Here is a 26,264-nt window from a genome sequence, read left to right as displayed (position 1 = left end):
CCAGGAGTTTTCAAAGATCCGTGCCAGGGGCTGGGCTATGATGCTCGCCAGCTCCTTGAGTACCCTGGGGTGTAGATTGTCAGGGCTGGCTGACTTGAAGGTATCCAGCTTCTCAAGGTGTTGCTTCACGAGGCCAGCATTAATGAAGGGCAGGGGATCTCCCTCACCCAGACCTCCCTGTCCCGTGGTGGGCATGGGCATCCCAGGGGACTGATGAAAGACCGACGCAAAGTACCCTTTAATAAGTTGGCTTTTTCCTGGGCGTCAGTTGTCAGTTGCCCCATCTGGTTCAGATACAAAGGGGCTGACCCATTAAACACTGAGCAGCAGCACTAGTTCTTAGTTGTCTCTGACATTAAATGCTTCTTACCTGACTTGAAATCTGTTTCCTCCCCTTTCCCTTGATTGGCGTTTAACTCAGACTTCTCCAGTGGCTTTTCTTTTTCTTGAATTGCCTTGTCTGTAGGAATGGAACAGGCTCATGAGAAGACTGGCGGGTCAGGAATGACAGTTAGTCATTGTTGGATTGCTTTGCCTTTCTCTCTTTTAAGGTGTAAACGATTTGCTTGGCTGTGAATTGGTGCTTTCTTGAAACAAATTCTAACAAAACAATTTTCCAAATGAAAAAGCATTTTCATTGAAACTGAAACATGTTAATTTCAGTAGGAAAAAAAATTCTACTGAACTGCTTCAGCTTTCTCACTTCAGTTCATCTCATTTTTTACTTCTATATCCCATCAAAGTATCAGTGCTAATGTTATATCTTATTCATATCACATTTATCATAATGTTTTGACATTATCAAAATGAAACCATTCACAAGCCCTGAATCAAAATTCTTCAGCATGTTCAGCCCACAGGAGAGTTTGGAATTACAGCTTTTCATGCTGATTTTGAGCAAAAAAATCTCTTTTTCTACCAAGTCTATTGTGCTTTGCTCCCAAGAATTAAGCTTCTAATAGGATGAGAACACATCTCCCAACCAGCCCTGACTGAACTGCCTGGGAAAGACACAAGGCCCCTTTCCGGCACTAGGGTACATCTTACAGGCCAGCTGCAAAAAGCTGAGTTACTTAAGAAAAGACCAGGTTTCTGAAGGGAAGCACTGGGCAGCCTAAATGCAGAGTTAGCGACCAGCTCTCCTGCAAATGACACTCTGGAAAGGAGCAATGGCTAAAGCAGGTGTTTGGCTCTGAAGTTCCCCAACTCTTTCAGGTTGGAATCACACCTGTGTCTATTCAGTCTACAAACCCAGGTTTCACTGCGGAGAAGCTATACCAGGTCACTGAAAACCAGGGCAGTACCAAGCAGGGAGGTGCTGAGAAACTGGATACATTCAGACACTAAAAACAGAAAGCAAGAAAAAGACATGGCAACTTCAAGGCAGAGAGGACCAAGGTCTGGCCTGGACAGTAGCTTCTGGGAAACGGAGCAGATTCTCTCCAGCCTTGCTGCTGGGCAAGTTTTATCATGTGCAAATGAGGAGTATGCCATGTAAGCAAGGAAGGGCAATGCTGCAAACCACACCAGTGCACAGAGGGGAGTCAGAACACATAAGGAAGAGGAGTCCTGAGCCAGGCTTTGTGGCTGCAGTGTCTGAGCCCAGACCATGACAATGCTAGGCAGGTGTGCCAGGTGCACAGTGCTTGTTCTGGCATCACAAACAGTCTCACCTTTCATGGGCAACTCAGGCAAAGACTCAGCCTTTTCACTCTCTCCTGCTTTCTCTTCTCGTGTCTTCTCTTTGTGCTCAGTGCTCTCATGGGTCTCCTCGCTCTCGACATTCTCCACCCCTGCTGGCACCTGTGTGTCACATGGCCATGCCAGGGTGGCTGCTCTAGGTCAAACAGGTCCCCAAGCCCCAGATAGCACTGCTCCTAGCCTCATGGCTGAGTGGTGCTGCAGGATTGCAGGGAAACACTATTCACAGTCAGCAATGGAAGGCAGCACACTTTGGAAGCCTGTCAATGATGCCTGCACAGGACCAGGATGGGGTGGCCTATTTGTTATAGGGCTGGGCACTGACAGGAGAGTTGGTGCAGTGAAAGGTGCAGCCAAAGTTCCAGGGCTGAAAACCAGGAGTCCCTGCCAGCTGGACTGACGTACATTGCAGTGCACCCAGGCCTGGTACAAGAGGGTCTGGGCACAGATGTGAGGGATAGAGGTTACAGTGGAAAGGTCTCAGTGGGACAGGGCAGAACAGACAGCTCTCCAGGGCACTCAGGGGGATGGCAGATCAGCTCTTGTGGAATCAAGGGAGTTTCAGCCACTGCATGGGCTTGGTGCAAGTGTGGAAGATGCCTTCAGGGTGCCTAGGCCTCTAAGCCAGCAGCATGCTCCTGAGCTGGCATGGGCCAGGGCTGGAAAGGCAGCAGAGTTGATAAACCCTTCCTGTCCCAGCTGTGCTGTTCCTGGGGAGTGCAGCCATGTGCTCCTAACAGAGCTGTGGGACTCTGGAAAGGGGAGGCTGATGGGAACCCCCTTACCTGGCTCTCAGTCAGCTTCCCAGGCTTCTGTTCCCCCTGCTCCTTCTCCTCCAGGAACCCCAGCTGCGTTTCTATCTTGTCTGAAACAACCATGGAAAAGAAAAGTGTGTGAACCATGCTCAGCTCTGCCGTTGCACAAGGCTCACCTGGGATGAGTGACCCTCCTGCTCCTGAGCCAGGGTCTCACTGTGCTAATGATGAAGAGGAAAACTTGACTTTAAGTCAAACCTTACTAGTGAAAGGTAGTTCCGCCCCAGGCCTGGGGAAAGATACGGATGCTATAGAGCTGGTAATGGGAAGAGCAAAGAACAGTGCTGGAACTCCACCCAGTGTCCCAGCACATCTGTAAAGATGCAACAAGGCCTGGACCCTCATTGATACTTAGATGCCAGCCCCACACCAGTGCCCTTATCAGGCCTATCTTGTGTGCTGTGGCACTTTTACCTCCAGTTGTCTGCACCCACAGAGAGTCCAGGCCCTGGCTTGGGCTAATGCAAGTCACCAGGGGCTCTCATGAGGCTGCCATGCAGCCAAGGGAAACACCATGCAGATCATGAATCATTTTCCAGGAGGCAGATATCACCTGAGTGGGGCTAACATACAACAAAGTGACTTAGGCACAGAGAATGAGAACAACTCTGCAGCAAAGACCCAACCAGTCTGGGGGTGAGGAGGTGGTCAGAAAAGCCAGAGGGAGCTATCACAGAGCCACAACCACAGTCCTGGGAACTGACTCAAGATTCTGGCTGCCCAGTTTCAAAAATACCTTCAAGCACTTTGATTTTAGAGGCACCCAGCTGCCCCCCAAACACGGGTGGAACATTCAGCTGGCCTGCTTCCCACATCATAGCTTGGCTCTGGACTCAGGACTCTTCTCTAGCCTGGGCAGCCCACATCACACTTACCAGGCAGGGCCACAGACCCCATCTGCAGTGGTGCTGGACTGGCAGGGACAGGAGTGTTGGGATCAGAAGAAACCACCTCGGTGGGTTTTTTGATGTCTGGGCCCTCTAAGATCAAGTCTGGAGTGCTGTATTTCCCATTCACATGCTCAAACTCCTGGACCTGGGGCAGACATCAAAACACACAGCTTGCTTGCAGAATGCACCAAGAGAACAGAGCTGCCAACAAGGGAGGCTTCCCCACGCTTCATAGCCTCACCATCCATAATAGCCCCAACCTCTCTCAGCCTAAGAAGCCAGAGGCATTGAGCAGAGCTGGTGACATCTTCAGAACGCCACACCACCCAAAGCACCATGCTAGGAACAGGAACTACCCACCTTCTTCCTCACAAGTGACATCACTCCAATCCTTGTCAGCACATGTTGACGTGACAGCCCCTCCCGGGGAACACCGTCTGCAAAGGTCTCAGCCCCATCTGCTCCTGGCTCACACAAGTGCCTCATGAATAATGAAACGTATGCCCTGGGAAATGAGGGGGGGCTTAGCATTGGGACCCCCATCAGCAGAGGGCTTGTAGCTCCAGACCCTCACATTGACCAGCCTGGGGCTTTCTTGTCCTTCTGAGGGGAATGAAGGCAGCAGCACTGGGGACGGGATGATGCACTAGTCAAGATAGGGGGTTTCTTCTACTTCTGCAGAGCCAGGGGGACCAGTAAGGGCACTCTTTACAGGTGTATGAAGGACAGGTCCTGTACTTCACTTCTACAGAGCCTATGTCTGCAGTTTAGCTAACTCCCTCGCAAAACCTTCTGCCTCTTCCAGTGCAGGTGCAGCCTGTGGAGACTACAGCTCCAGGCAAGCCTGTCAGGGATACGGGTGCAAAGCACTGAGGGCACCCACCCTGCTGCATATTTCAGACAAGGCAAGTGCCTGCACACAATATGTCTCAATGCAGTCTCCTGACTGCTTCCCTGCAGTCATGTGAGAACGGCAGCCAGCACCCAGGCCAGGGCAAGCCCTGCCCTGTCTGCCAGGGATCCCAGTACCTGAACTCCTTCTCGCTTTTCCCACGCAGGTCCCGAACCAGCCAGTGCGAATTGAAGGCATCCTGAGGTGGCATTCCCCACCGCATTATGGCATTCAGGAAGGCCTTGCGCTGCCGGGCATTGAAGCCTAGGACCTGTGGAGAGCACACAGTGCTATCATGACAGTGCATGGACCCCTTTGGGCCCCATGGCATGGCTGCAATTAGCCAGAGCTGCTCTGCCCGAGGGCAATCAGCTGACAAAGAGCAAGGGTCAGTCCCGCACTAGGGCTAAGTGCAGCCCTGAGGCAGCCCAGTGACAACACTCTGACTGAGCACCTCCCTGTCCCTCTCTCCCCCTGTCATGCCAGCCAATGCTCACCTCAATATTCCCTCCGACTCTTGCCAGCAGAGGTGGCAAAGGCTTGTCTCGGTCACTCTTCAGCTGTCTCCGTGACTGTCGTCTGCCACCTAGAGGCAAGTAATGTATGGTGAATAGCCTGCCTTTGCTGACAGAGAAACCCAGAGAGCCAGGGCCAGTTTGCAGCCACCACAGGACATGGCCAGGGTTACGTGACTTTCTGCACCTGGCACACAGAAGACCCCACTGAGATCCCTGATGTCCCCACCCGAGGCAGGGGCAGAGGCAGAGGCAGGTTCTGGAGGGAGGCTTACCACAGCCCCTCAGCCTCCTAGTCTGCAGAGATGAGGGGTGTGAATGCCAGCTGCATCCTAGCTGGAGCAGGGGCACCGGGAGTGGCACCAGGAAAGCAGAGACCAACCCAGGCTCTGCACCTCCTACTACATATGCTAAAGGCAGGAAAAGGAGGCCTTGGCTGAGTGCCTGGCAGCCTGACCCATCTAGCTAGGCTGTTTCCAGGGCAGCTCTTGGAGCCAAACCTGATCCATCTACCCTGCGTGCCAAGGACCCTGCTCCCCCAAGACTGTAATTAGGAGAATAATCAGTGTCAGAGGCCCCATGATCCAGACCCTTTTCTACTAAACAGCCTGAATGAGCTTCACAGTGGCCAAAATCCCTCTGCACTGAGTACACCTGCAGCCATACCAGGCCAGGGTCAAAGGGAGTTGAGGAATGAGGATGGAAACCCTGGCCTCCTGCTCAAACCAACCACCTCCCATCAACATGCTCTTGCATATCTGAGGGTCAGTCAGCCCATGGGGCCTGAGGCTGTGAGTGCAATGCCCCACTGCTTATGGGGCTGTCATAAGGGGGGTCCTGAGGAAGCAGACCTTGCCATCATGCATTCTGACCTTCAGGTCTTTCCTCAAAGTCTTCATCTTCATCCTCAGAGCCAATGGAGTACTCAGACTGGTTATCAGAGAGCTCGTCCTGCCACTCTGTCAGCAAGGGGGGAGAAAGATAGTCAAGGGAGCACTCCATCCCAGCGACTACCCCACAGAACAGGGTAGAGCCACCCAGAGGACATGGAAATCCAGGAACTGAGTCCTGCCCAGCATCCCACCAATCCTGCCCTGAGCATCTTAGCTCTCCCCCAACCAGCTGCACACCCAAATCCAGCAGTCTATGCCTCCCCATCCACCCAGCTCCCTAGCAATGATGGAATAGGAGAGTCACAAGAAGGACACCCCCTACCAGGGAAAAAGCATTCTCAGCCCAAGAACCACACATAGCCTTGAGGCACGCAGCGCTCATCTTCCTAATGAACCCCAGCTCAGGTAGGAATGAGCAGCCCCCACCAACCCCATCAGGTACCCTGGCTTTTGGGAAGTCCCCAGGCAGGAGCCATACCTTGGTCCTCCTGTGAGGTGTCATTGTAGTTGACCTGCTTGCGGATCCGCTTCCCTTTCCCAAGGTTCCTGGCCAGATCCTCCTGCTGCTGCTCGTAGTGGTGCCGCAGCAGCTTCTCCCAGTAATCAGGGTCCACATTCTCCTCCTGCTTGATGATCTCTCGTTCAACCTCCTCCTGAAAGCAGAGTTGCCAGAGGGTTACCAGCCCAGCTAGCCTCAGCACCATCCCAGATATGCCCTGACCAGCCACCCCAGCACTACCCCCAAAATTACTTCTCGCAGAGAGGACTGAACACAGACCACCATGCTAGAGGTGCAGAGCTCCCAGCATCATGCTTGGGCCTGTTGTCTATGCAGGTGCCTAGGCAGTCCAGCCCCTGCAAAGCATAAGTGCCTCACGGACCTTCATGAAGCTATCTTGTGAAGCAGGGCAGCACCACTGCACAGGATTCAGGGACTAGCCTTTGGCTACACTGGGAGTTGAAGACCCAACAGAGGATGGAACCTGGAGGTCCTGGTGCCTCAATGACAGAACTGTCCTTCCTCTTCCATCTGGGACTCCAGAGCCGAGGGTGCAGAAGCAGATGCGACTCCAAGGCATCTATCTGAATGGAGCCCTCCTTACCTGACCCAACCAAGATCCTGAGGTGTCTCAACTGGTTGAGTGCGAGGAAGTAAGAGGCCAGTACCTCTTCCTCTGACAGCCAGATGCATGACCACAAGGCAGCCAGGCCAGACCAGAGCTTTCTAAGGAACTCAAACTAGCTGACAGGAGGCTGCAGGGTCTGCAAGACAGCTCTGCTGGCTGCACTCTACCATCCTCCATGAACAAACACCATCACACACACTGGGTAGGTGGGAGCCCTCCCACTTCCAGAAATAGTGGCAAAACAAGAAGAAAAAGAAACAAAGGAGGAGGAGGAAACACCAACAGAGGAATGCACAGGAGGGGTTAAACGAAAAGACATGATACTGGTCACATTACCACACCGTCCTCTTCTCTCACAACATACTGGGCCACTTTAAAGGAGCTGAGATACTCGTTCATGTTCTGCAACTCAGTGTCATCAGTTGCATCCTGGTTCCGGTCCAGCAGCTTGGAGATGGCAGCATCGTCGTAGTGGATCACGCTGCTGTCCTCCACGTCCTTGTTGTCCCCTTGAAGACAAAGCACAGGAGAGGTCACCACGAAAGCCTGGGACGCAGGGAGCTGAAGGCTCCCCGCAGTGTTCCCTCTACCAGAACCAGGACCTTCGGCCTGGGCATAGCAAGAGAAGGGGCTCCTGACTGGGAAGCAGTCAAATGGGCAGCTGGTGCCCACACTCTCCTGTCTTACCCACCTGGTGGGGTGCCGCCATGTTTTTTTTTCATGTTTTGAGCCACAGCACCCCCTTTAGAGGCCGGGGCTTCTGGGAAGGGAGAGATAGCATCTGGCATGGTGATCCGCTGGCCCTGAGACATCACGCCTGAAAGCAGAATGGGCAGAGGCTGGGCAGGTGATGACACAGCCCAGCACAGTACAGTAGGACTATACTGCATCTCTGCCTTGGGCATCTCGCTCCAGACATCCCTGTCCATGCTCACCTTCCACATCATCTTTGAAGAGCTCTTCAGTCCCAAACTTCAGGATGTCATCTAGCTCCTGCTTGGTCATGGAGCCAGACTTGGAGCCAAGGCCTGGACGGACCACCAAGTGGGTGAGCATCATTTTTCTCTTGGCTACCTGGGTGATGCGTTCCTCCACAGAGGCTCTTGTCACAAAGCGGTAGATCATCACCTTCTTATTCTGCCCGATACGATGGGCTCGGCTGAACGCCTGCAGGGACAGCCCTTGTTGGAGCAACCAGTAGGGTCAGCTTACCACACTGACCAACTTTGACCAGGCCTTGATCTCAACAGCTGCAGGAGCCCATCTCTCCCCATGAAAGATGTCGCCAGCTTGCAGCACTTGGAGACCCAGCCTGGGAACACCTCACCACATTCCCATCCTGGGAATGGAAACCTGGCATGCCTGGCCTCTCTTTTTGCTGACTTTGCAAGTGGAATGAGGACAGGCTGGCAGAGGACAAGCCATGCAAGTCAAAGTCAAGGATCTTCTGGTTGCAGACTCATGGGCACACATCCTCCACCCCTCCCCCAGCACATATCTCTCCCTAAACAAAAGTGAGAAGAAATGCCACTAGGAGGAGTTAACCTCCTACATGTAACCACCAGCAAATAATCCCTCCTTAGTCTTTTTCCTTCTCTCTTCCTTAGCACCATTTCCCTGGCCCTGGGGAAGAGCAATGGAGCAACTGTCTATATTCCTCTTCACACAGCTGTGTACCTAAGGGGACAATTTGAGTTGTTTCTTAAGAGACTCCCACTCTGGCTGCTTTTTGCCCACTGGTGGCTGGAATTCTCAGTTGGGAAATAACCACCGTGTCCCAAAGGAGGCAACTCGTGGTGAAGAAAGAGCAGCCAGATGCAGCGAGAATCCTATAGAACAAAGACATTCTTCTCATGCTGAACGTCCTTCAAAGAGCAGAAAGAGGCCAGTGCAATGCCAGGGGACACGGAAAGCAGAGGGGCTTCTACACAGGATCATGCTTTTCAAGGTTTTCCAGGAAGCATCAGCGGGTCTTTAGAGGAAAAATGATTTTGAGATGCATTCAGTGTCAGCAAGCATATAGAAACCATGAGCAGAGAGGACACCACTGGAACATACTTACTATAGTGTAAGGAAAAGGAAAAAGCAATAAACCTGGATGTCATTGTGGGGATTCCAATCAGAATCATAAATAATGACTGTGTCGGCTGTAGCAAGGTTTATGCCCAAACCACCAGCTCGGGTAGAGAGGAGAAAGCAGAACTGCTGAGCACCAGGAGCTGAGGAATACAAACCCACAAGGGGGCAAAAGGTGAGACTGGAAGGAGCTTGGTTCAGTAGGAAATGTGTGACCCTGTGTAGAGGGGAGTGAACAAAGGTTGTGTCCAACATACACATACCCAGCACATGGCCATGAGATAGGGGAGGGAAGGAGCAAGAGCACCACATGCATGAGGAAACTGTCACAGAGGTGGTGAACTCCACTCCCAACCTCCTGAGGAAGCCTGGCATCTCACCAAGCCACTTAAAAGAAATGCATAAGACTTCCAGCACCTGTCATTTGTGCCCTGGGATTCACTCACACAACATAATTAAAAACCCTCTTAATTACCATGCTGACAACACTGCCAGCTTGCACTGCACAGCAACAGATTTGCAAAGGGTTGTGCAACAGGTGTGTTTGCAAAAACCCTGCTTCTGGAGGGCATGTGTGCCCTTCTGTGCATGCATGTGCCTGCGGGCTAAGGACAGGAGTTGGATTATTCTCCTGGTATAAAACCAACGGAGGATGCTAAGGCATTCTGGCTGCCTTGCCAATGGCACCCTGTTCAGAAAGCCTGGCTCAGAGTGATAGGCACAGGAACTGGAAAAGTCTCTCATAGGCTGGGAAAACAATCGCTGAACTGTTGCCTACTGTGCCCAGCTGTGTGCTGCCTGCCCTCATGCACAACAAAGAAAGGGAGCCTCCAAGGGATGTTTCCCTTTATTAGAAAGACAAGTACCATTAAATCTGTCAATAGCTTCCTGGCGCAGGCCCCCCGTGATGCCTCCATCGATTCTCTCATACTTGTAGCCCTCATACTCCAAGAAATCCTCCAGCAGATCCAGCATCTTTGTCATCTGCAGAGAGAGTCCAGCAGTGAGGCTCTCCCCTGGTGAAGGGGAGGCTTGCACCAGCACAGGACCATGGGGAGGGAGCGAGAATTTCCCCAGGAACAGAATGTGCCTCTGGCTGGAGGAACTTCTGCCTGGGAAGTTTTGTTGCTATCAGAAGCCAAAACAGGAGCCCTGACATGTCTTGGCTCTGCTCTCTGCCTGCTGCTATGTGCCATACAGATGGACAGCAAAGGGGCTGCATGTCTTGCCCAGAGGTCTTTCTTCCACCCATGCCCTCAATGCTAGGAACTTTTCCATCACCCCACACACCAGGCTGTAGCCCCCAGATGACTAAATGTAAGCAGAAGCAAGCCATCAGGATACACACCATGCTTATCTGGCACCTTTTATATGTGGAATACTGCTTGCAAGGTGGGTTAGCATTATCCTTTCATGTTATATATTGGAAAAATGAGAGTAAGGAATAATAAGTGACTTGCCAGTGTGACACACCAAGTCAGTGGCAAAGCTGGGAGTACCTTTCCTGTGTCCCTACTCTATGTGCCGTACCATCCCAGACATAAAATTCCCTTCTGAAGAAAAAAAGAGAAAAAAATTCTAAAAGGAAATAAATTCTGGTTCTTTACTTTTACCCTGAGCAACAGAATCAGTCATCCAAATGACACAGCATGGCAGTGCATATAAAAATTTACCTTTAAGCTTAATATAACAATATATCAAAGGTTAATTCTTTCCATCTGCCACCCCCAATGCCCTGGACTCCAAGTCCTCAAGGCCAGAGACTACCACCTCTCTTCACCCACCTGGGAGAAGATCAAGACTCTGTGCCCCCCATCTCGCAGCTTCTTCAACATCTTCTGCAGCAACATCAGCTTTCCAGAAGATTTAACCAATGAATTGCCATCATAGGAACCATTTGGCAAGACTGGAGCTTCCTGAGAAAAAGATGAAAGGATCCCCATTATTGGAGGGGTTCTGTGGCTGTAGGCAAACTCTGCAGCCACTGAATTCAATGGGGTTGCTGCTTTCAGCTGCAATAAGTCAAACCAGTGCAGGGCTGCACATCATGTGTCCCTTCCTTTCTGACACTGGTGCACAGGCTGATTACACCAATGGCAGCCTGCCCTCAGAAAGTTGCCATCATGGACATCCACAGTGCACATCCAGGAAAAGTTGCTTCACTTCAAGGAGGAATTCATATGGGTTACAGGGAGAAGGTGCTCACATTGAATAGGCCAGGCCAAACAAATCACCCTCCTTTCTGATGGGTGCAAGGGAAAGCCCCCAGAAGACACCAACTACATGCATTTAAAGAACAGGAAAGGAAGCACTGGCCCTCAGCACAGCAAACACACCACAAGCTTTCACAGAAGTGACCTACCACAGCAGCAACAGGGAAGAGATATGGATGATTACAGCATTTCTTCAGATCCATCATGATATTGAGCAGCGACACTTGGTTCCCACCACCTTTGGAATTCAGGGCTTCAAAATTCCTCGTCAGTATGAATTTGTAGTACTTCCTGAATTGACAATGATGGGACAGATTCCATCAGGAACATGGCCAGACAGACACATGACTGACGTAAGGGTGAGGGCACTGAACTCATTCTATGGGTGACATTAGCCAAGGCACTTCAAGAAACAAATGAACAACAATCATAACAGTCCTCTTGGATTAAGCCTTTGCAGACCTGGGTCAGTTATGTGGCTGGATAATATAGTCACTCTGCTAGCAGAGAGGGGCTGGGTCCTGTTGCTGTGAGCTCTGTAAAGTGAGTTTCTTCACCAGAGTAAGCATCTCCTAGAGGATGAAGCTAGCTTCCCCTGTTGCTTCTCTTGAGTCTCAGAGGCCCGCTGGGATATGGACAGTACAGCCCACATAACAGAGATGCACCCTGCTCTGGCATGCAGGGTCAGATTTCCACCCTGCAAGAGTCTGTCTTGATCCACTGAAATTCCATGGGACTCAGAGCAGCTACCTTAGATCTACTCTGGCTGAGCTGAAAGCCGAGTCCATCCCTCAGCCCTGAGAAACCTAGGCATTGACAGTGAGCATGTTTTGTCAGCAAGCACCTTTTGCCTGCATCCATCCTACTCAGGAGTACAGCAAGTGCTCTACATGTGGTCAGAGCCTCTGAGTATCAGCAGCTACAGCTGTCAGGACTCCCAGGGCCACTAGAATCTGAAACTTTCTCAGCCTCATTGCTCTGCCCAGGTGCCAGGGCACCCTGCCAGGCTGGCACTGCCCAAAACTTCTGGCAGGTTCCTAGAGCAGCCCTAACTCTGTAAGGAACCCACCGCTCATAGGTTGGGCTGGATGCTCTATTGTGGGTCTCCCCTAACAGGACAGACACAAACATCCCCCAGTTGTTTGCTTCCAAATCATCAGATACAGCTGCTGTCTCACTGCCCCCAGCACAAATGAGCAGTGTGAAAGCAGCCAGCAGCCCTGCATTCTTAGGCTCTGCAGGGACTCCCCCTCCCTAGTGACAACCGCCTTACTTTTGCATCTGGCTGAGCTCCACCCTCACAATCAGCTCAGTCTTGGCAGGCATGTTCTTGAACACATCTGCCTTCAGTCTCCGGAGCATGTGGGGACCCAGGAGGTCATGCAGCTTCTTGATCTGGTCCTCCTTCGAGATGTCAGCAAATTCCTCCAGGAACCCCTCTAGGTTGCTGCAAAAAAATCACTTTGTGTGAGGGGCACAAGGCAGGAGATGGAGGGCATGGGGCGGACATGTGGGCCAAGAGAATCGCACCCCCATGCCTTTCCATGAGCACAGAACTCTCCTACAAAACAGGGGAATATGGTTAAGGCTGCACAGAATGGGGTAGGCATCTCCTGATTAGCCATTAGAACTTAACTGAGGTGCCAAAACTCCAGTGGAGGGGGGGCAAAGTGCTGGGGCTGTAGCTTTACCATGTACTTCATCATCCACCTGTCTGATGGGCCCGCCTGTGCCTGCGATGTTTTCTACTGCAATCATCACTACAATGTCCAGGCATTACACTTGCCTGACACACGGGGTTTTTGGTCATGCTGGGAGATGCCACTGCCTATCCTTGTGAGCCAAACAGAGTGCCCAGACAGGCTGCTGGCTAGTTAGGTTTGGCATGGGCCAAAGGGAAACGACCCTGGGTGGGCCAGACTTGCCAAGGAGGGAACAGGAACAACTCACTTGAACCTCTCTGGGGTAAGAAAGTTGAGAAGGTGGAAGAGCTCCTCTAAGTTGTTCTGGAGTGGTGTGCCTGTGAGCAGTAGCTTGTAGTCGATCTTGTAGCTATTCAGCACTCTGAAGAACTAGGACAAGGAACCCAGTCAGAGGGTGCAGCTCAGGACACCAGCACAGTAAGTTCCTCTACACCAGCCAGCACCCTGAATGGCCTACAGTGACTTTCACATCCTGTCCAGAGCCCTGTTCATGAACCCAGGGAGGCACACCCAGTCAGGAGGGGCTGACAGAGCCAAGCAGCACTGGCTGCAATGCCGAAGTGACTCTCCAGGCAACAGTGCCTGAGGAAATCCCTGACTCGGCCACCAGCATGCAAGGCGCACATGCTGACTGTAACAAGCTTTGCTTCTGCCCACTCTACAGAGCCAGCCCTACTGCTGGGGAGCAAACTGCTCGCTCTTCTGTCCTGCACACTGCTAACCCGTGTGCCAAGCTGTATTCCAGAGGCAGGAACTGCAACACCCAAAAAGGCTATGAAATTGCCCAAGTACAGGCCCCCAGGGGCATTTGCAAGTGTGGAGGATAAGTTGCAGGGCAGGAGCATCTTCTTATTTGCGGACAGGACCAAGGTGGGAGAACAGAGGAGGAATTTGATGGTGCTACTGCCACAGCTCCCACCCCCTGGGATTCTACCTACAAGATACCTACTTTGGACTGGTTGTTCTTCAGTCTGTGTGCTTCATCCACCACCAAGCAGGCCCACTCAATAGACCCCAGGATAGCCTGATCAATTGTGATCAGCTCATAGGAGGTAAGCAGGACATGGAATTTAATCTGGGCTTCTTTCTAGATGAAACAGAGAAAGCCCAGGAGGTTAAAGAGTCTGTGGGGACCAGGCATCCCTGGCCTTCTCTGCTTCTTCATGTCACACATCACAGTGCTGGAAGAAAGATGCAGAACAGTTTGCACTACACTGCAAAATACCAGCGCGCAGTGCCTGGGAATGAATCAAGCCAGCAGAAAATCTATATCCATCTGAGCATTAAAATGAATTAGAGATCTCTATAAACCCCACAGAAAAGGGCCCATCAGAAAGCCCTCCATAAACCAGCTGCATTTACAAACAGTGTCAGACCTCGTCTCTGGAGAACAGCATTTTTCAGGTGCCCACTTCCCTTCTTCTGGGTCAAATTCTGCTCCCATTTCCACTGTTGTAAACCTGGAGTAGATCAGCTAGCCTCAAGGAAGGAGTTGTTCTGGATTTAAACCAGCATAAGCAGCTGCAAAAATATCTCCTTCTCCCTCTGCATACTGGAGTCCTGGTCTTTGATCTCCAAGTCATACATAGCCCAGCCAGTACTGAACAGTAAACTATAAGGGTTTATCTTCCAGAGGGCACTAAACTAAGGAAATCTAATGAAGGAGGAGCTTCAGGCCTGCATGGAGAACACAGCTCACATCGGAGTTCAGAAAGATATCTCAGGACAGCAGATCCCCCACTAGTATTGGTGGGGGGGGGAACGGTAAGATCAGTGGTTGGGACTTTGTATTAGGCACCAGTGAAATCTGGGAGAATGGAAGCCCCGGTGAACACTGAAGAGTAAAGATGCTTTCTAGCTTGCACTTGACAGGCCTGCAGAGGCAGACAAACACCTGGAGAGGTTTCTTGTCCCATATGTTGGCAGGTGAATTTTTTTCCCCCACCAAATGGATCAGGCAATCCCTTTTCTACAGCATTTTGCACTAATTCCTTGGCCAGGAGCAAGCTCAGCCCTGTTCTCAGTTGGATGTGGGGCACTTACCTTCATTCGGAAAACCTTCTTCCCACTCCGGATGGCATTGTCCTCGAAGGAGAACTCATTCTCCCGGATCACTGCCCGGCTTTCCTTGTCCCCCGTGTACGTCACAACATAGAAGTCAGGGGCCCACATCTCAAACTCTCTCTCCCAGTTGATGATGGTGGAGAGAGGAGCACTGACCAGGTATGGTCCTTTGGAGTGGCCCTGTCAAGAAGATATGTTCCCAATAAGCAGGCTGCACTCCCAGCTCACCCAGGGTGCCAAACTACCTCCAGGTGCATTGGATACTCACCTCCTTGTAGAGGGAGTACAGGAACACAATGGTCTGCACGGTCTTCCCCAGCCCCATCTCATCAGCAAGGATTGTGTCAGTGCCCTGGGCCCAGGAGAACCTCAGCCAATTCAGCCCTTCCAGCTGGTAGGGATGTAGGGTACCTCCAGTTGCATCAATGTACCAGGGTTGCTTGTCAAACTTAACTGTGGGCTATGGAAAAAAAATGCACCATGTACAGCACTCAGTGCCAGCCCACTCACTGGCATCCTTCTTCTCCACTGCCCACAGGGTCCCTCTTCACAGGTTTACCATGGAGAGGCCCAAAACAAGGAGCAAATACCACCCAGGAAGTTCCAAAATCAGCTTTTGCCTCCCCAACATGGAGGTGCTGCCTGCAGGAATGGTGGGGTCCAGCAGAACTGGTGGGGCATGGCTGTATGGACTGAGGCACAGCTTAGCTGGCTGAGGCCTGCAGCTCCTCCACACCAAACGAGAGGCCACGAACGGCCTGTTAAGCACAGGCAATGCAGCTTTGGAAGCCTGGGAAATCACCACCAATGCCCAGGCTTGGAAAAGTTGGCTTTTTCCCCACAAAGAAACCCTCAGATAAATGACTGTCTCCTGAGAGCTCCCACACCAGTCACTGAAGGGCTCAGGCCATCTTTATGGTCTGAGGAGCCATCGAGGAGCCCAGCCAAATGGCAAAGAGGTCTTGTGACCTGGTCCCTCTGGTACATGCTGAAGGTGATGAGGAAGCCCTCAAAGTGGGAAAGGGGACATCTGCACCTGCCTCAACATGCATGAGAAACCCTTTCCCTCTCCACAAATGGGAAGTGAAGATGATCCACAAGCCAAGAGTGCCTTCCCCCAGAGCTGCCACCTTAGACTTTACCTGACTCTGACTGAACTGACCTGGAGAATTGCTTGCCCTCATAAGCAGCAAGATTTTTATGGAGTTCAGACATAATGCAGGACCCTCCCATTCTAGTGTGACTCCCTCCCCTCCATCCTTCCCCTCCCCAACCCTCTCACTTACATCAACAATAGGTGTTTCTGGTGGTTTCTCCAGTTTCTCATCTTTCAGTTTTTTTCCTTTCTTGTTCAGCTTCTTTGGAGGTCGGGTTTCGTCCCCCAACATCAGCTCCCTGGAAGAGAACATTTAAGCAGAGGTTCTTGGTGAGAACTTGGCAGCAGGCAAAACACAGGTCTCTCTGTGGTCTCCAAGCACTGTGGGAGAAGGCCCAGTACACCACCTTTTGTTCTGCCCCAACCAAAGCTTTTCTGATCCAGGTACATCTGAAACTCATGGTTCATTAGGGATCATTAACCATGTAGCTGGGCAGCATCACACTGATACAGGGTTACACCTCAGCTCAATGTGAAAATACATCTAGGTTTTTTCCTGAAACCTAGACACAGCCCAGCACAATGGGACCTCTTGTAAATGCAGTAAGACAACCAGATGCTATTGTTAATACAAATGAATGGATATTACTGACATAGGGATGGATAACCTAGATTTACAGGATGATACACAGAGGGTAGAAGGAGCTCCAATTTATTTTGGGCACCCACTTTAGGATACTGTGACAGAGCCATTTTCCAGCAGTACTAAGCAGTGAAAATCAGATCCTCTCCAGGCAATTTTATTTCTGTGCCTACAGTGTGAGGCACCTAAAATTATCATTCACTTTGGAGAAGCTAGGCCAGATGCTGCAGATCCGCATGGCTCTTAAGCTTGCTGAATTTTGCAGATCAGCTACAAATTCCACAGCATCTCTGGCTCTTACCTGTGATTCCAGTATATCTGCTTCAGGTTTTCATAGTATGGAATGTCTATGTCATCAATCTCCCAGGTACACTGGTCGTATGGCAAATCTTTCCACTTGATCAGGTAATGGATGTCTCCCTTTTTATCAAAGCTAGAACAAGTAGTATTTAAAAGCATGTCACTGAAATGGCCCAGAGTAACAGGCATGACCCGAGCTTATATTTCACTTGTATTGACAGGCTGTTCAGTGATGTAAACACCTCCCTGGTGAGCCAGCCTCTTTTCAAATGCACGCTCCCAAGCGTTCAAGCTTGCAAGTCCCTAACTGAAGCCTCTTGAAGCAGGGAACCCCGCACACAACAGAGCCTGAAACACTAATGCTCTGGTTTCTCCTCAGCTAATATGCATGAGGTCCACTTGTGAGCTGGTGACAGAAGGAAGCTCCCAGACAGGCTCTCCGTATGACAGGCAGCATTCATGTATACAGAACCACATCACTGTGGTGGTACTGTGGGTGGGCGGGCTGGGAAAGGGGGCTGCATTTCAAAAGTTTCAGAATTTAGAATGTCCCGTGATGAGACCACCAAGGCTCAGTTACTCAGTCTCTCCATTCCTGGCAGACAGCGAGCTATGACACTTTTTCTGAAACTGTATACTTCATCCTTTGTTTTTACCTGTGTATTATGAAGTCCAGGCAGAGCTAAAACAACACCTAGAAGGAATCAATAGTTTCAGCTGGAATGGTCTATCCATCTCCTGAGTGTGTTTAATCAATCATAGAAGCTAAAAGCCATACAATTTCATTGCGTCTGTACTGCCTGTAATTTAGTGCCCTGGCTAGCATTGATGTAACTCATGGCGTGACGGGTTGGGGAGTCAGCACTCACACATTGTGCAGCATATGTGGAGAGCTGCTCAGTGGTCATTTAACAGAGGGCGGTTCATGAAAGAAACAGAGAATTGGTTAAATGTTTCTAAATGTAAAATTATGATGCAGCTCATAGCTCTATAAAAGAATGCCATAACCAAGCTGCTGCTCCAGCAGCCAGGTATCCTGCCTCTGCTAGGGACAGATAGTTTAAAACAAAGTGCATGCAGTCTTAAGGAGCCAGTTGTCCCCAGGACAGTCTTGGCCTAACCCCAGTTAACTCAATGTTGGTGCATGTCCTGTCTGAGAGTTCATATCCCTTCCAAAACTTGGTGAGGGAGGTGGGGCTGGTTATTTTTGCTGTGCTGCTCTTGTACAGGACAGTCCCTACTACCTGTGAAATGTGTTCTCTGAATCTTGCTAATTTCTAGTTTTCCAAAAAACTGAGCTAATCACCACCACCACAACTCCTCAGCCTGAAAGCTCCTCAGGACTGAGGGAACTGCAGAGCAGATACCCTTAACAGGAGGGAAATCACTTCCTACAACATCACATACAGGCAGAAAGCAAAGGGGTTCCACCCCGAGGAACTGGTCTTTCTGGATCTATGCCAAACCTAACAGGCAGTGCTGGCTCCTAATACTGCCAGCAGGATATGTACCTCCCATCTTCATTTACGCACATGATAATAGCCCCCATGCCCACCTGTGGTTCAGGATGCGGTGAATCATCATCCATTCAGGCTTGATGCCATAGCGGTAGTACTTCTCCTCCATTTGGGCATACTGTGGGTCTTTGTTCTTCCGCTTCTCACTCTTGCTATCTTCATCCCCAGAGCCATAGTCAAAGGCAGGTGGCTCATCCATGTCATTCTTCCTTTGGTAGTTGCGGTACATTACGGTGTGGTAGAGCTCCAGCTGCCAGGACAGAGTGACAGACCAGGATTGTGAGGCCTGCAGGAATAAGAAGTCCAGCCCCATCTAGGCCCTGCTGGTCATGCCCTGCCTCACCTGTAGCTCCTTGACCCAGGAGCAGTGCCAGTAGGAAAGCCCTGCCCATTTCACAAAGAACTCCCTTTCTGGGATCCCTTCCAGCGATTTTGATGGAGGGATGGCCATCTCTGAGTCAGGTGGGGACAGCAAGGATGCTGGGGGCACAGGGGGCTCCTTCCAAGTCCAGTGTAGGATGCGCTGAACTTTGCCTTTTAAGGGAGGGCACTGAGGAAAACAGAGGGAAAGCATGGACACACACACAAATGGGTTAAACAGGCCACACCTAGTGCTTCCCCCCTCCTCCCTCTCAGCCTCATAGCCCTCATGTTCCTGTGAGACTCTGCACAACCAACCCATCACTAACAAGCCTTTAGTGTCTCAGTGACTCAGACATAGGCCTGGGCCTGCTCTGTGGGAATGGAGAGCCTGCTGTGGAGCAGGAGCAGAGGTGAAGCACAAACAGGTCCAGCCCAGAGCTAGCACAGCTTGTAGCTGTCCAGAGGAAGAGGGCATAACAGCCAAAAAGGGGAATGGAGATCCAGGACATGGACACAGCTGCAGCCTGAGCCCCAGATGGAACTTGCTCCCCCATGCAAAAACCCAAGCACCTGCAAGGAAGGCATCAGTTGCTTGTACAAGGCAGACTAGGGGGGAACTGAGCTCTCCAGAAACACAGCAGGGCATGGGATAATGATCCCTTCATGGCACGAAGGACAGGAGCAAGGGTCTTACTGGCAGGGAGCACTGCATGGTAGGGCAGTAGGTGTAGTAGTGCGTGTGGGGGGAAGGGCAACAGGACATCTGGGGGCCACAACCCCACGCCTGGCCAGGCAGGGGCAGGGGTTGGGCAGGACAAACACTGGTAACACTCACTGTACAGCGCGGGCAGAGCCATTCACCATTTGGGATCTCTGGCAGTGGTGGGTTCAGGCAGTGCAGGTGGTACGAGGAAGGGCAGGTGTCACAGCACAACAGCTCTCCACCATCCTTACACACGCGGCAGAACTCCATGTGGTCATCTTCCTCCTCCTCACCCCCCTCCTCCTCATCATCATCATCATCCTTGGGCTCCCACTGGATCCCTTCCTTCTCCTGGAGAAGCAGATGCAGCACATCACTGAGACGTATCCTAACGGGTCCCTTCCATTCCCCAGAGATGCTGGACACATGTCCCAGTACCCTGGCACCCTACCTTCTTGGCCGACACCCTAATGCTCCACAGGTAAGCACCCCATGGCATGAAGCCGCCTCCTGTGGCACATTCCACACAGGAGCTTAGGTGCAGACACAATTCTGCTAGCATAACCTGGGACACAGGTTCAGAGCTGGTACACACAGTGCAGTTGATAAATCACCTGAAGCTCCTTTTGAGCAGGGTGCCACAGAGATTTTGGTGCCAAAGAGAGAATTCCTCAGGCTATGAGGAATTGGAAGTTTAGAAGCCCAGAGCACCTGGTTCTGAAGGATGGATGAGGGGCAAAGGAACTCCTCAAGCCACTGGCAAGTCCCTTAGAGCTGACAGCTCTGTGTAGCCTCCTCTGTTCTATCATCCAAGACTTCTGTGCATTAAAAGTTGCCATTTCTGATAACTAAGCATACACATGAACATGCTTAAAATCAACTCCTACAAAGTGACCCCATCTTAAGCTGAGCCTGGGGCTACTCACACAGTGTGGGCAGCTCCACTTGCCCTCTGGGGCTTTCTCCAATTCAGGATCCAGGCAGACAAGGTGGTAGGCCCGGGGGCATGTGTCACATAGAATGATCTCTCCTCCTTGCTGGCAGACCTCGCAGTAGTCCTGGTGGTCAGTCTCATACCCATCCCCTTCTTCGGCTATGAGAAGAGACACAAAAGAAGTCAGCAGAGCACTGTCATCACCTGCCATCCCCAGGGCATCTGAGAGGATCACACAGGGTGAAGGCAACTCCAAAAACATCCGCCTTCATCCCCCTCTCTCACGTCCCCCTGCCTCTCTGTTCCTCAGCATCAGAGTTTATCTGGTTCTTTGCACACAGCATCATCTCACCTCTGTCTCTCTTTCTCTCTCCACACTGTATCATCCTTTGGTTCTTCAGGCTCTCAATGGAGAATGCCAGAACCTGGAGAGGTGGCAAGGGAGGCCAGTCAGAGAAACCTCCACAGAGACCATCACCACCAACCGTACATGTACCATGCACCAATCATGCCACCCAGGAGAGCTCTCCTCCTCCAGGATGCTGGTTTCCCTTCATGCTCACTAAAACTGGTGGCAGGTGCTTGTTCAGCCCACCACATGAGGGAGAAGGACACGAAGGCTTATTCTGTGGCCAAACATCAGGGACATGGGAAACTGCAGTTCAGGTTCCAGCTCTCAGTCTGTTCTTGGGCAAGTCACTGAGCCTCTCTGTGCACCAAGGTCACAATCTTCCATCTTCTACCCTATGCATGGCTTGTCTGTTTAAACAGCTGGCTCCGTGGGGCAGGTACTGCTTGCACAGAACATAGCCCTTTCACTCCAAACCTCTACAACATGGATGACAGCTGACAAGGCTTCGCAGTTCTCCTCTCCATGTGCCCCACCAGACAGCCAGCCCTATCACTGTGGGCTTAGCTGTCACAGGTTTAAGAGGCAAAGCCCAGAGAATGGGGATTGAGCACTGTGGGGCAGAGGCATGAGGCAACCCCACACAGGCCCCCAGGTCCAGAGCTACCCTTGAAGTTCTCAGAAGCAAACCTGTGGGTGAGGACAATAAGCTAGAGGACGTTTCTGAGTCTGAGACCTCTCATGCTGAGCAGGACAGAGGAGGAACAGAAAAGAAACTTTTCTTTGCTGCTCCTGGAGCCCACAAGCTCACAAGCTGCAAACACAGTTTACCTGGAAGGAGCAAGGGACCATCAGTTCAAAGAACTTCAAGAGCAATAAAGCAGAGAAAGTGCCGTAATGTGTACAATCCTACACAAAATACACACACACAATCCAACAAAGTAACTCAGATCCACCTGCACGTCTCTCCACACAACAGAGTTAATCACCTGCCTGGACACAGCATCCCAGCAAACTGTATTCATGAGCAGAGCTGGGGATGTGGAGAGGTTCGGAGGCAGTTCAGTGCAAAGTGGATTTTTCAGTAGCCAACAGAGCAGTGTGCACCATGAAAACCATCAGCCACAAAGTCCTACACACCACACACACACTCCGATGCAAACACTCAAACACCATCTGCAAAGCCATCACCATGTCTGTGCTTCTGGGCAGCAAGAACATCAAACAGACACTGCAGCCCATGCCACTGGCCAGGCAGGAAGACTACATGCATCAGTGGCTCCTGCACACACTATTGGTCACAGAAAGCACCTGCTTCACTCCCAGAGCCTCACTGCTACAGAACCAGTTCCAGTGCAAATGCGCTGGGAGGCCTTGGTCAATTAGTGGTGAGAGAGACAAGCCGGGTGTGCCCTTGCACTGCATGGCAAGAGGCCCTCAGGCTGTGGAGTCATTGCGGGGAGAGGTAGAGAAGGCAGTTTCCACACCACAATAATGCAGAGGAGCAGTTCTCTGCCAAAGCCTCTTTCCTAGAACCACAGCAAGGGGCAGCTGAAATGTCAGAACACAGGCTGCCTGCTGGGAAAGGGGTTGGAGGGCAGAGGAGCATGGACAATGCAACAAGGGGCTGAACAGGACTGCTGCCTGTAGAGCCAGCTGTGCTCCTCGAATGGGAGTTGCCCACATTCCCCATCAGACACAATGCACCAGGGCACTGAGCTTGGCTTGGAAGTAGGCATTCACCAGGTCTGTGCATGAGCACACAGGCAGGCATGCCCTTTGCAATGAAGGCTGCAATGGAACCCTCCCAGCAGGTCTTTGGGGTGGTGAGAAGCAGAACACCCTGTGAGCAGGAGCAGAGTACAAAGGAATGGCCTACTCCTCTTTTTCTTTCTCCTCCTCTTCCCTCTCTTGCCCAAGCCTGCAGAGCATTCGGAGCGCACCGAGGAGCTGTTGATGCTGGCACTGTCCAAGTCGGATTCCTCTCGCTCTTCCTCTTCACTCTGCAAAGGAATTGCAGCACAAACAGGTGAAAATCTGGCTCTGGACAACTCACTTCCAGCCACTGCCAGAGTCAAGCACTGAAGCTCAGGCTGTCTGCAGAGGAAATGAACCCTCAGGAGCCTGGTTGTTACAGTCATTGATTAGCCACTGTGTCTAGGCCATAGGGAGGGTTACCAAACTCCTTGCATCAATAGACAGAAGTTATTCATCCTTATCACAAAGGGTTAGGAGGAAGTAAAACTCATGTGCTAGACTGATCTCTCAGACTGGCCATTAATCCAGGAATGCTGGGACAGACCTGGAGTCCAAGAGACAATCTTCTGATACAATCAGCTATGCTGAGGGGATGCCATGCTACTCCCAGCAGAAGTGAGAGGTTGCTTAAGGGTAACCCCAGAGCCCTGGTTTAACAAGCTAACTTGTGTCAAGCAGAGGGCACTAAGAGTCCTTCTGTGTTTACCTGCCCACAGCTGGGCTCTGGGTTTTCCTCCTGAGTGCAGAGACTGAACTGCACTGCTAGCCAGGTACATTCTGGGAAGGTTCAGCTTCCCCTGAATGCTCAGGTATGGGCCAGAAGCAAGATGCTGGAGGGCATCCATTTATGGTCTGCTAACACACCAGCTGGTAGGGATGCTTCTCACAGCCATCCTCTATGCAAACAGTCTCACTGAGTCCAAGGGTGTTTCTTGTATGATCAGGGTTACAGAATCAGGCCCATACAGGGGAGTAGGATCATTTTACATGCGAAACACAATACTTTGGGCCTACTGGTAATTCTGGGAAAGTAAAGAGTCGTTTGCTCCTGCAGTCTAAAAGCAGCTGCATGAGCTATTCCATTTTAGCCAGTTGACATTAACCGGATTATAAAACTGTGCTGAGCCACTCAATAGCTGCTCTGTGTCTCAGACAGAATCAGATCTCCAAATTCCAGGCCCCACCGAGGTAAGCCCCTGCCAGTGAAAGTCTGCATGGTATCCTGTATCTACAGAGAGTCTGTAGATCTCCAGGTGCAAAGAAGACATGACAACTTGTGATCTAAGGGCACGAGCAAACCCAAGCTTTTAGCAACTCTTGAAAATGCAGCTGCAAATGTTTAGTGACTGTTTAGGAACAGGTGGCAAATTTTCAAATGTTTATGATTGAAAACCTACTGCAGCAAAGGCCTGGCTCTAACTGCTTCTTCTGCTTCAACCTCCAATGCACAAAAGTAATTTACAAACTGGCGACATTATGCGCAATGGATCGAGATGGCTGGCAAACTCCGGTGAGGCTGAATTAATGGGATTTTGATCAATATTCTCAAGACCTACAGGAGTTCTGTCCCTATTCAATGGTTATTTACAAGATTTATTCTCTCTTGTAAAACTCTGCACACATTTGATATTCCTAAGCTGCCAAGTGCATGTTATGCAAATAGCACTACTGTTCATTTTCTTGCCATGCATTTATTCCTATGGTTTTTTAGTCTGGGAACAGGCTGGAGAAGTAAGTCAGCAAGATGTGGCAATATAATTAGAAAGCCTCTGATAATTCCCTTGGACACAGAGCACAGCTAAAGTGCAGGCCCCAAAGAGCCACTCTGACAAAGAAACCTATGAGTATGGTGCTGCTGAATTCACCCCCGAGAGGGAAAACTGATGCTTTAATTTCAGTTGTAGAAATACTCAAGCCTGCTGCCTCCAGGCATGTGAGCTGGGAGACGAGGCAAGGGTCTTCCAAAGGAAAACACCTTGCTGAGCATGCCTTTGCTAAAAACACAGAGGATAAAAGGTGATTTGCAAAAGTCCATGATGAACAGGAGCTCCCCCATTGCAGCACTCCCTGGTGCAGGGACCCACACAGGATGTGTGCACCATGGCAGTCTGACACCTGCAGGGACACAGGTAGCGTGCACAGCTCTAGAATGCTCTGCACCTGAGCATTTTACCTGGAATGAAGAGAGGGGAGGGCAACTGCCCAGCTCTGTTGGAGCAACACCTGCATCCAATACCCACCAGTGCAATTGATACTGATCGTCTCCCATCCTGGCAGCATCAGCAGAGGCCAAACCAGAACAGGCCCTGGAAAGGAAGTCTCTCCTGTTCCTTCCCAGTTGCAGGGCTCTCTGCATGATGCAGTACCCAAGGAGGCAGCCATCCCAGCCCCTCTTGCCCATCTGGAATGAGGTAGTGCACTTACTGAGGAGCCCTTTTTCCTTTTGTTGGCAATTCCTCCAAACCGAAATTTCAGGCCTGCTACCTTTTTGCCTTTCCCCTTTTTCTTCCCATCTTTGGATCCTTTGATTTTCTTCCGCACTCCTGGACCTGAACAAAGAAGAAGATTCCTTTGGCATTCTCAGAGGGACCTCCCTTTTAATGCCTTTGTGTGAGAACCCGTATCCTGCCCAGCCATTTGAGTGCCACCCAAGGGCTGCAGTTTGCCCATGTCATGAAGAAGGCATCACAATACTCCCTTCTGCTCTGCGGTAGGTGTCTAGTTTGAAAACCAGGCTCCCATGGGAGCTGTATGGGCTCGCTAGTGATTGCCACTGGAGCACACTGGGATCCCGCTTGGCACAGACATCAAAAGGATTGCATTTTAAATACATCAGTCATCAGGATAATGAAATAAAATCACAAGTGGTAGGACACCCTGCATCTCCCCAGGGGCTGCTGTCACGACACAAGGAACTGTAGTCCATCAGAGATACCAACTAGTGGCACGTGATCAAGCCTGAAGGCATGGCTTAGGTTTCTCACTCACTTACCAGGCAGAATCCCCACTCTTGAGCTAGCCAAACCAGGCCTAAACATCTCATGGTAACATCCACCCAAGCTGTCCATACTCGCCTGGCCCCTTACCTTTGCCTTCCTTGGTCTTGGCCTTCCTGATAGCTGGGGGTGGGGGAGCCTGGGGAGGGCTGACAGAGAGTGGAGGGGCAATGGCGACTGTCTCCACTGCTGCAGCCACTGCTGCTGCTGCTGCAGCCGCTGAACTGCCCTTGAACGGGTTGTTGGCACTGAACTCCCGCCATTTGGCACCCAGAACTGTCATCATCTTGGACATAGGAATCTTGGGGTTCTTCTTGGCAATTAAGGGCCTAGAGAAGCAAGGAGGGATACAACCCGGGGTTAGCAGAGCCTCCCTGGCATATAGTTGTTTTAACCTATCACATGCTCAGGGCTATGCCAAGTCTCTACCAAAACTACTGTTGGCTCATGAAATGAGTTGAGATGAGATGTTAGAACCAGCTGCACTGAGAGCAGCTAGAACCACAGCTGTCCTCAGGAGGCAGGTGTGCAGCCTGGAAACCCACACGGCATGTAGGGGGGTGGTGAGCAGCTGGAGAATGAGTGGAGGGTGGCGAGTGGCTGGACAAGGAATGGGGGAGGGTGGTGAGTGGCAGGAGCGTGGCAGCGCGGTGCCTGTGTAGCCCACAGAAGGGCACTGTTGCTCTCGCCCCATCCTGGCCTTGCTCCTGTGAGGC

At 51.2% G+C, this 26,264-nt stretch overlaps 1 protein-coding gene across 3 annotated transcripts in view; it reads right to left on the bottom strand.

Annotated features, from left to right (window-relative positions):
- Positions 1-26,264, bottom strand: part of CHD5 (chromodomain helicase DNA binding protein 5) — a 77,974-nt gene that overhangs the window by 17,556 nt on the left and 34,154 nt on the right. For all 3 annotated transcript variants that reach the window (XM_019511606.1, XM_019511608.1, XM_019511609.1), the window contains 30 exons: positions 25,639-25,877; positions 24,977-25,101; positions 22,674-22,797; positions 20,438-20,604; positions 19,644-19,862; positions 18,789-18,995; positions 18,484-18,695; positions 16,930-17,061; positions 16,176-16,284; positions 15,158-15,349; positions 14,869-15,069; positions 13,775-13,912; positions 13,073-13,194; positions 12,396-12,569; positions 11,272-11,413; positions 10,694-10,825; positions 9,776-9,893; positions 8,928-9,052; positions 7,769-8,000; positions 7,525-7,650; positions 7,170-7,342; positions 6,185-6,359; positions 5,686-5,772; positions 4,796-4,884; positions 4,436-4,569; positions 3,767-3,911; positions 3,392-3,551; positions 2,487-2,566; positions 1,674-1,803; positions 371-460 (listed from right to left, as the gene is read on the bottom strand). In XM_019511606.1, the coding sequence (XP_019367151.1) occupies positions 371-460; positions 1,674-1,803; positions 2,487-2,566; positions 3,392-3,551; positions 3,767-3,911; positions 4,436-4,569; positions 4,796-4,884; positions 5,686-5,772; positions 6,185-6,359; positions 7,170-7,342; positions 7,525-7,650; positions 7,769-8,000; positions 8,928-9,052; positions 9,776-9,893; positions 10,694-10,825; positions 11,272-11,413; positions 12,396-12,569; positions 13,073-13,194; positions 13,775-13,912; positions 14,869-15,069; positions 15,158-15,349; positions 16,176-16,284; positions 16,930-17,061; positions 18,484-18,695; positions 18,789-18,995; positions 19,644-19,862; positions 20,438-20,604; positions 22,674-22,797; positions 24,977-25,101; positions 25,639-25,877 (4,499 nt within the window). The remainder of the gene's footprint in view (positions 1-370; positions 461-1,673; positions 1,804-2,486; positions 2,567-3,391; positions 3,552-3,766; positions 3,912-4,435; positions 4,570-4,795; positions 4,885-5,685; positions 5,773-6,184; positions 6,360-7,169; positions 7,343-7,524; positions 7,651-7,768; positions 8,001-8,927; positions 9,053-9,775; positions 9,894-10,693; positions 10,826-11,271; positions 11,414-12,395; positions 12,570-13,072; positions 13,195-13,774; positions 13,913-14,868; positions 15,070-15,157; positions 15,350-16,175; positions 16,285-16,929; positions 17,062-18,483; positions 18,696-18,788; positions 18,996-19,643; positions 19,863-20,437; positions 20,605-22,673; positions 22,798-24,976; positions 25,102-25,638; positions 25,878-26,264) is intronic.

This window comes from Gavialis gangeticus, unplaced genomic scaffold, assembly GCF_001723915.1.
Source record: "Gavialis gangeticus isolate Ggan-Ray unplaced genomic scaffold, GavGan_comp1, whole genome shotgun sequence".
Taxonomy (NCBI): Eukaryota; Metazoa; Chordata; order Crocodylia; family Gavialidae; genus Gavialis; species Gavialis gangeticus.
This window is presented reverse-complemented; position numbering and strand designations above follow the sequence as displayed.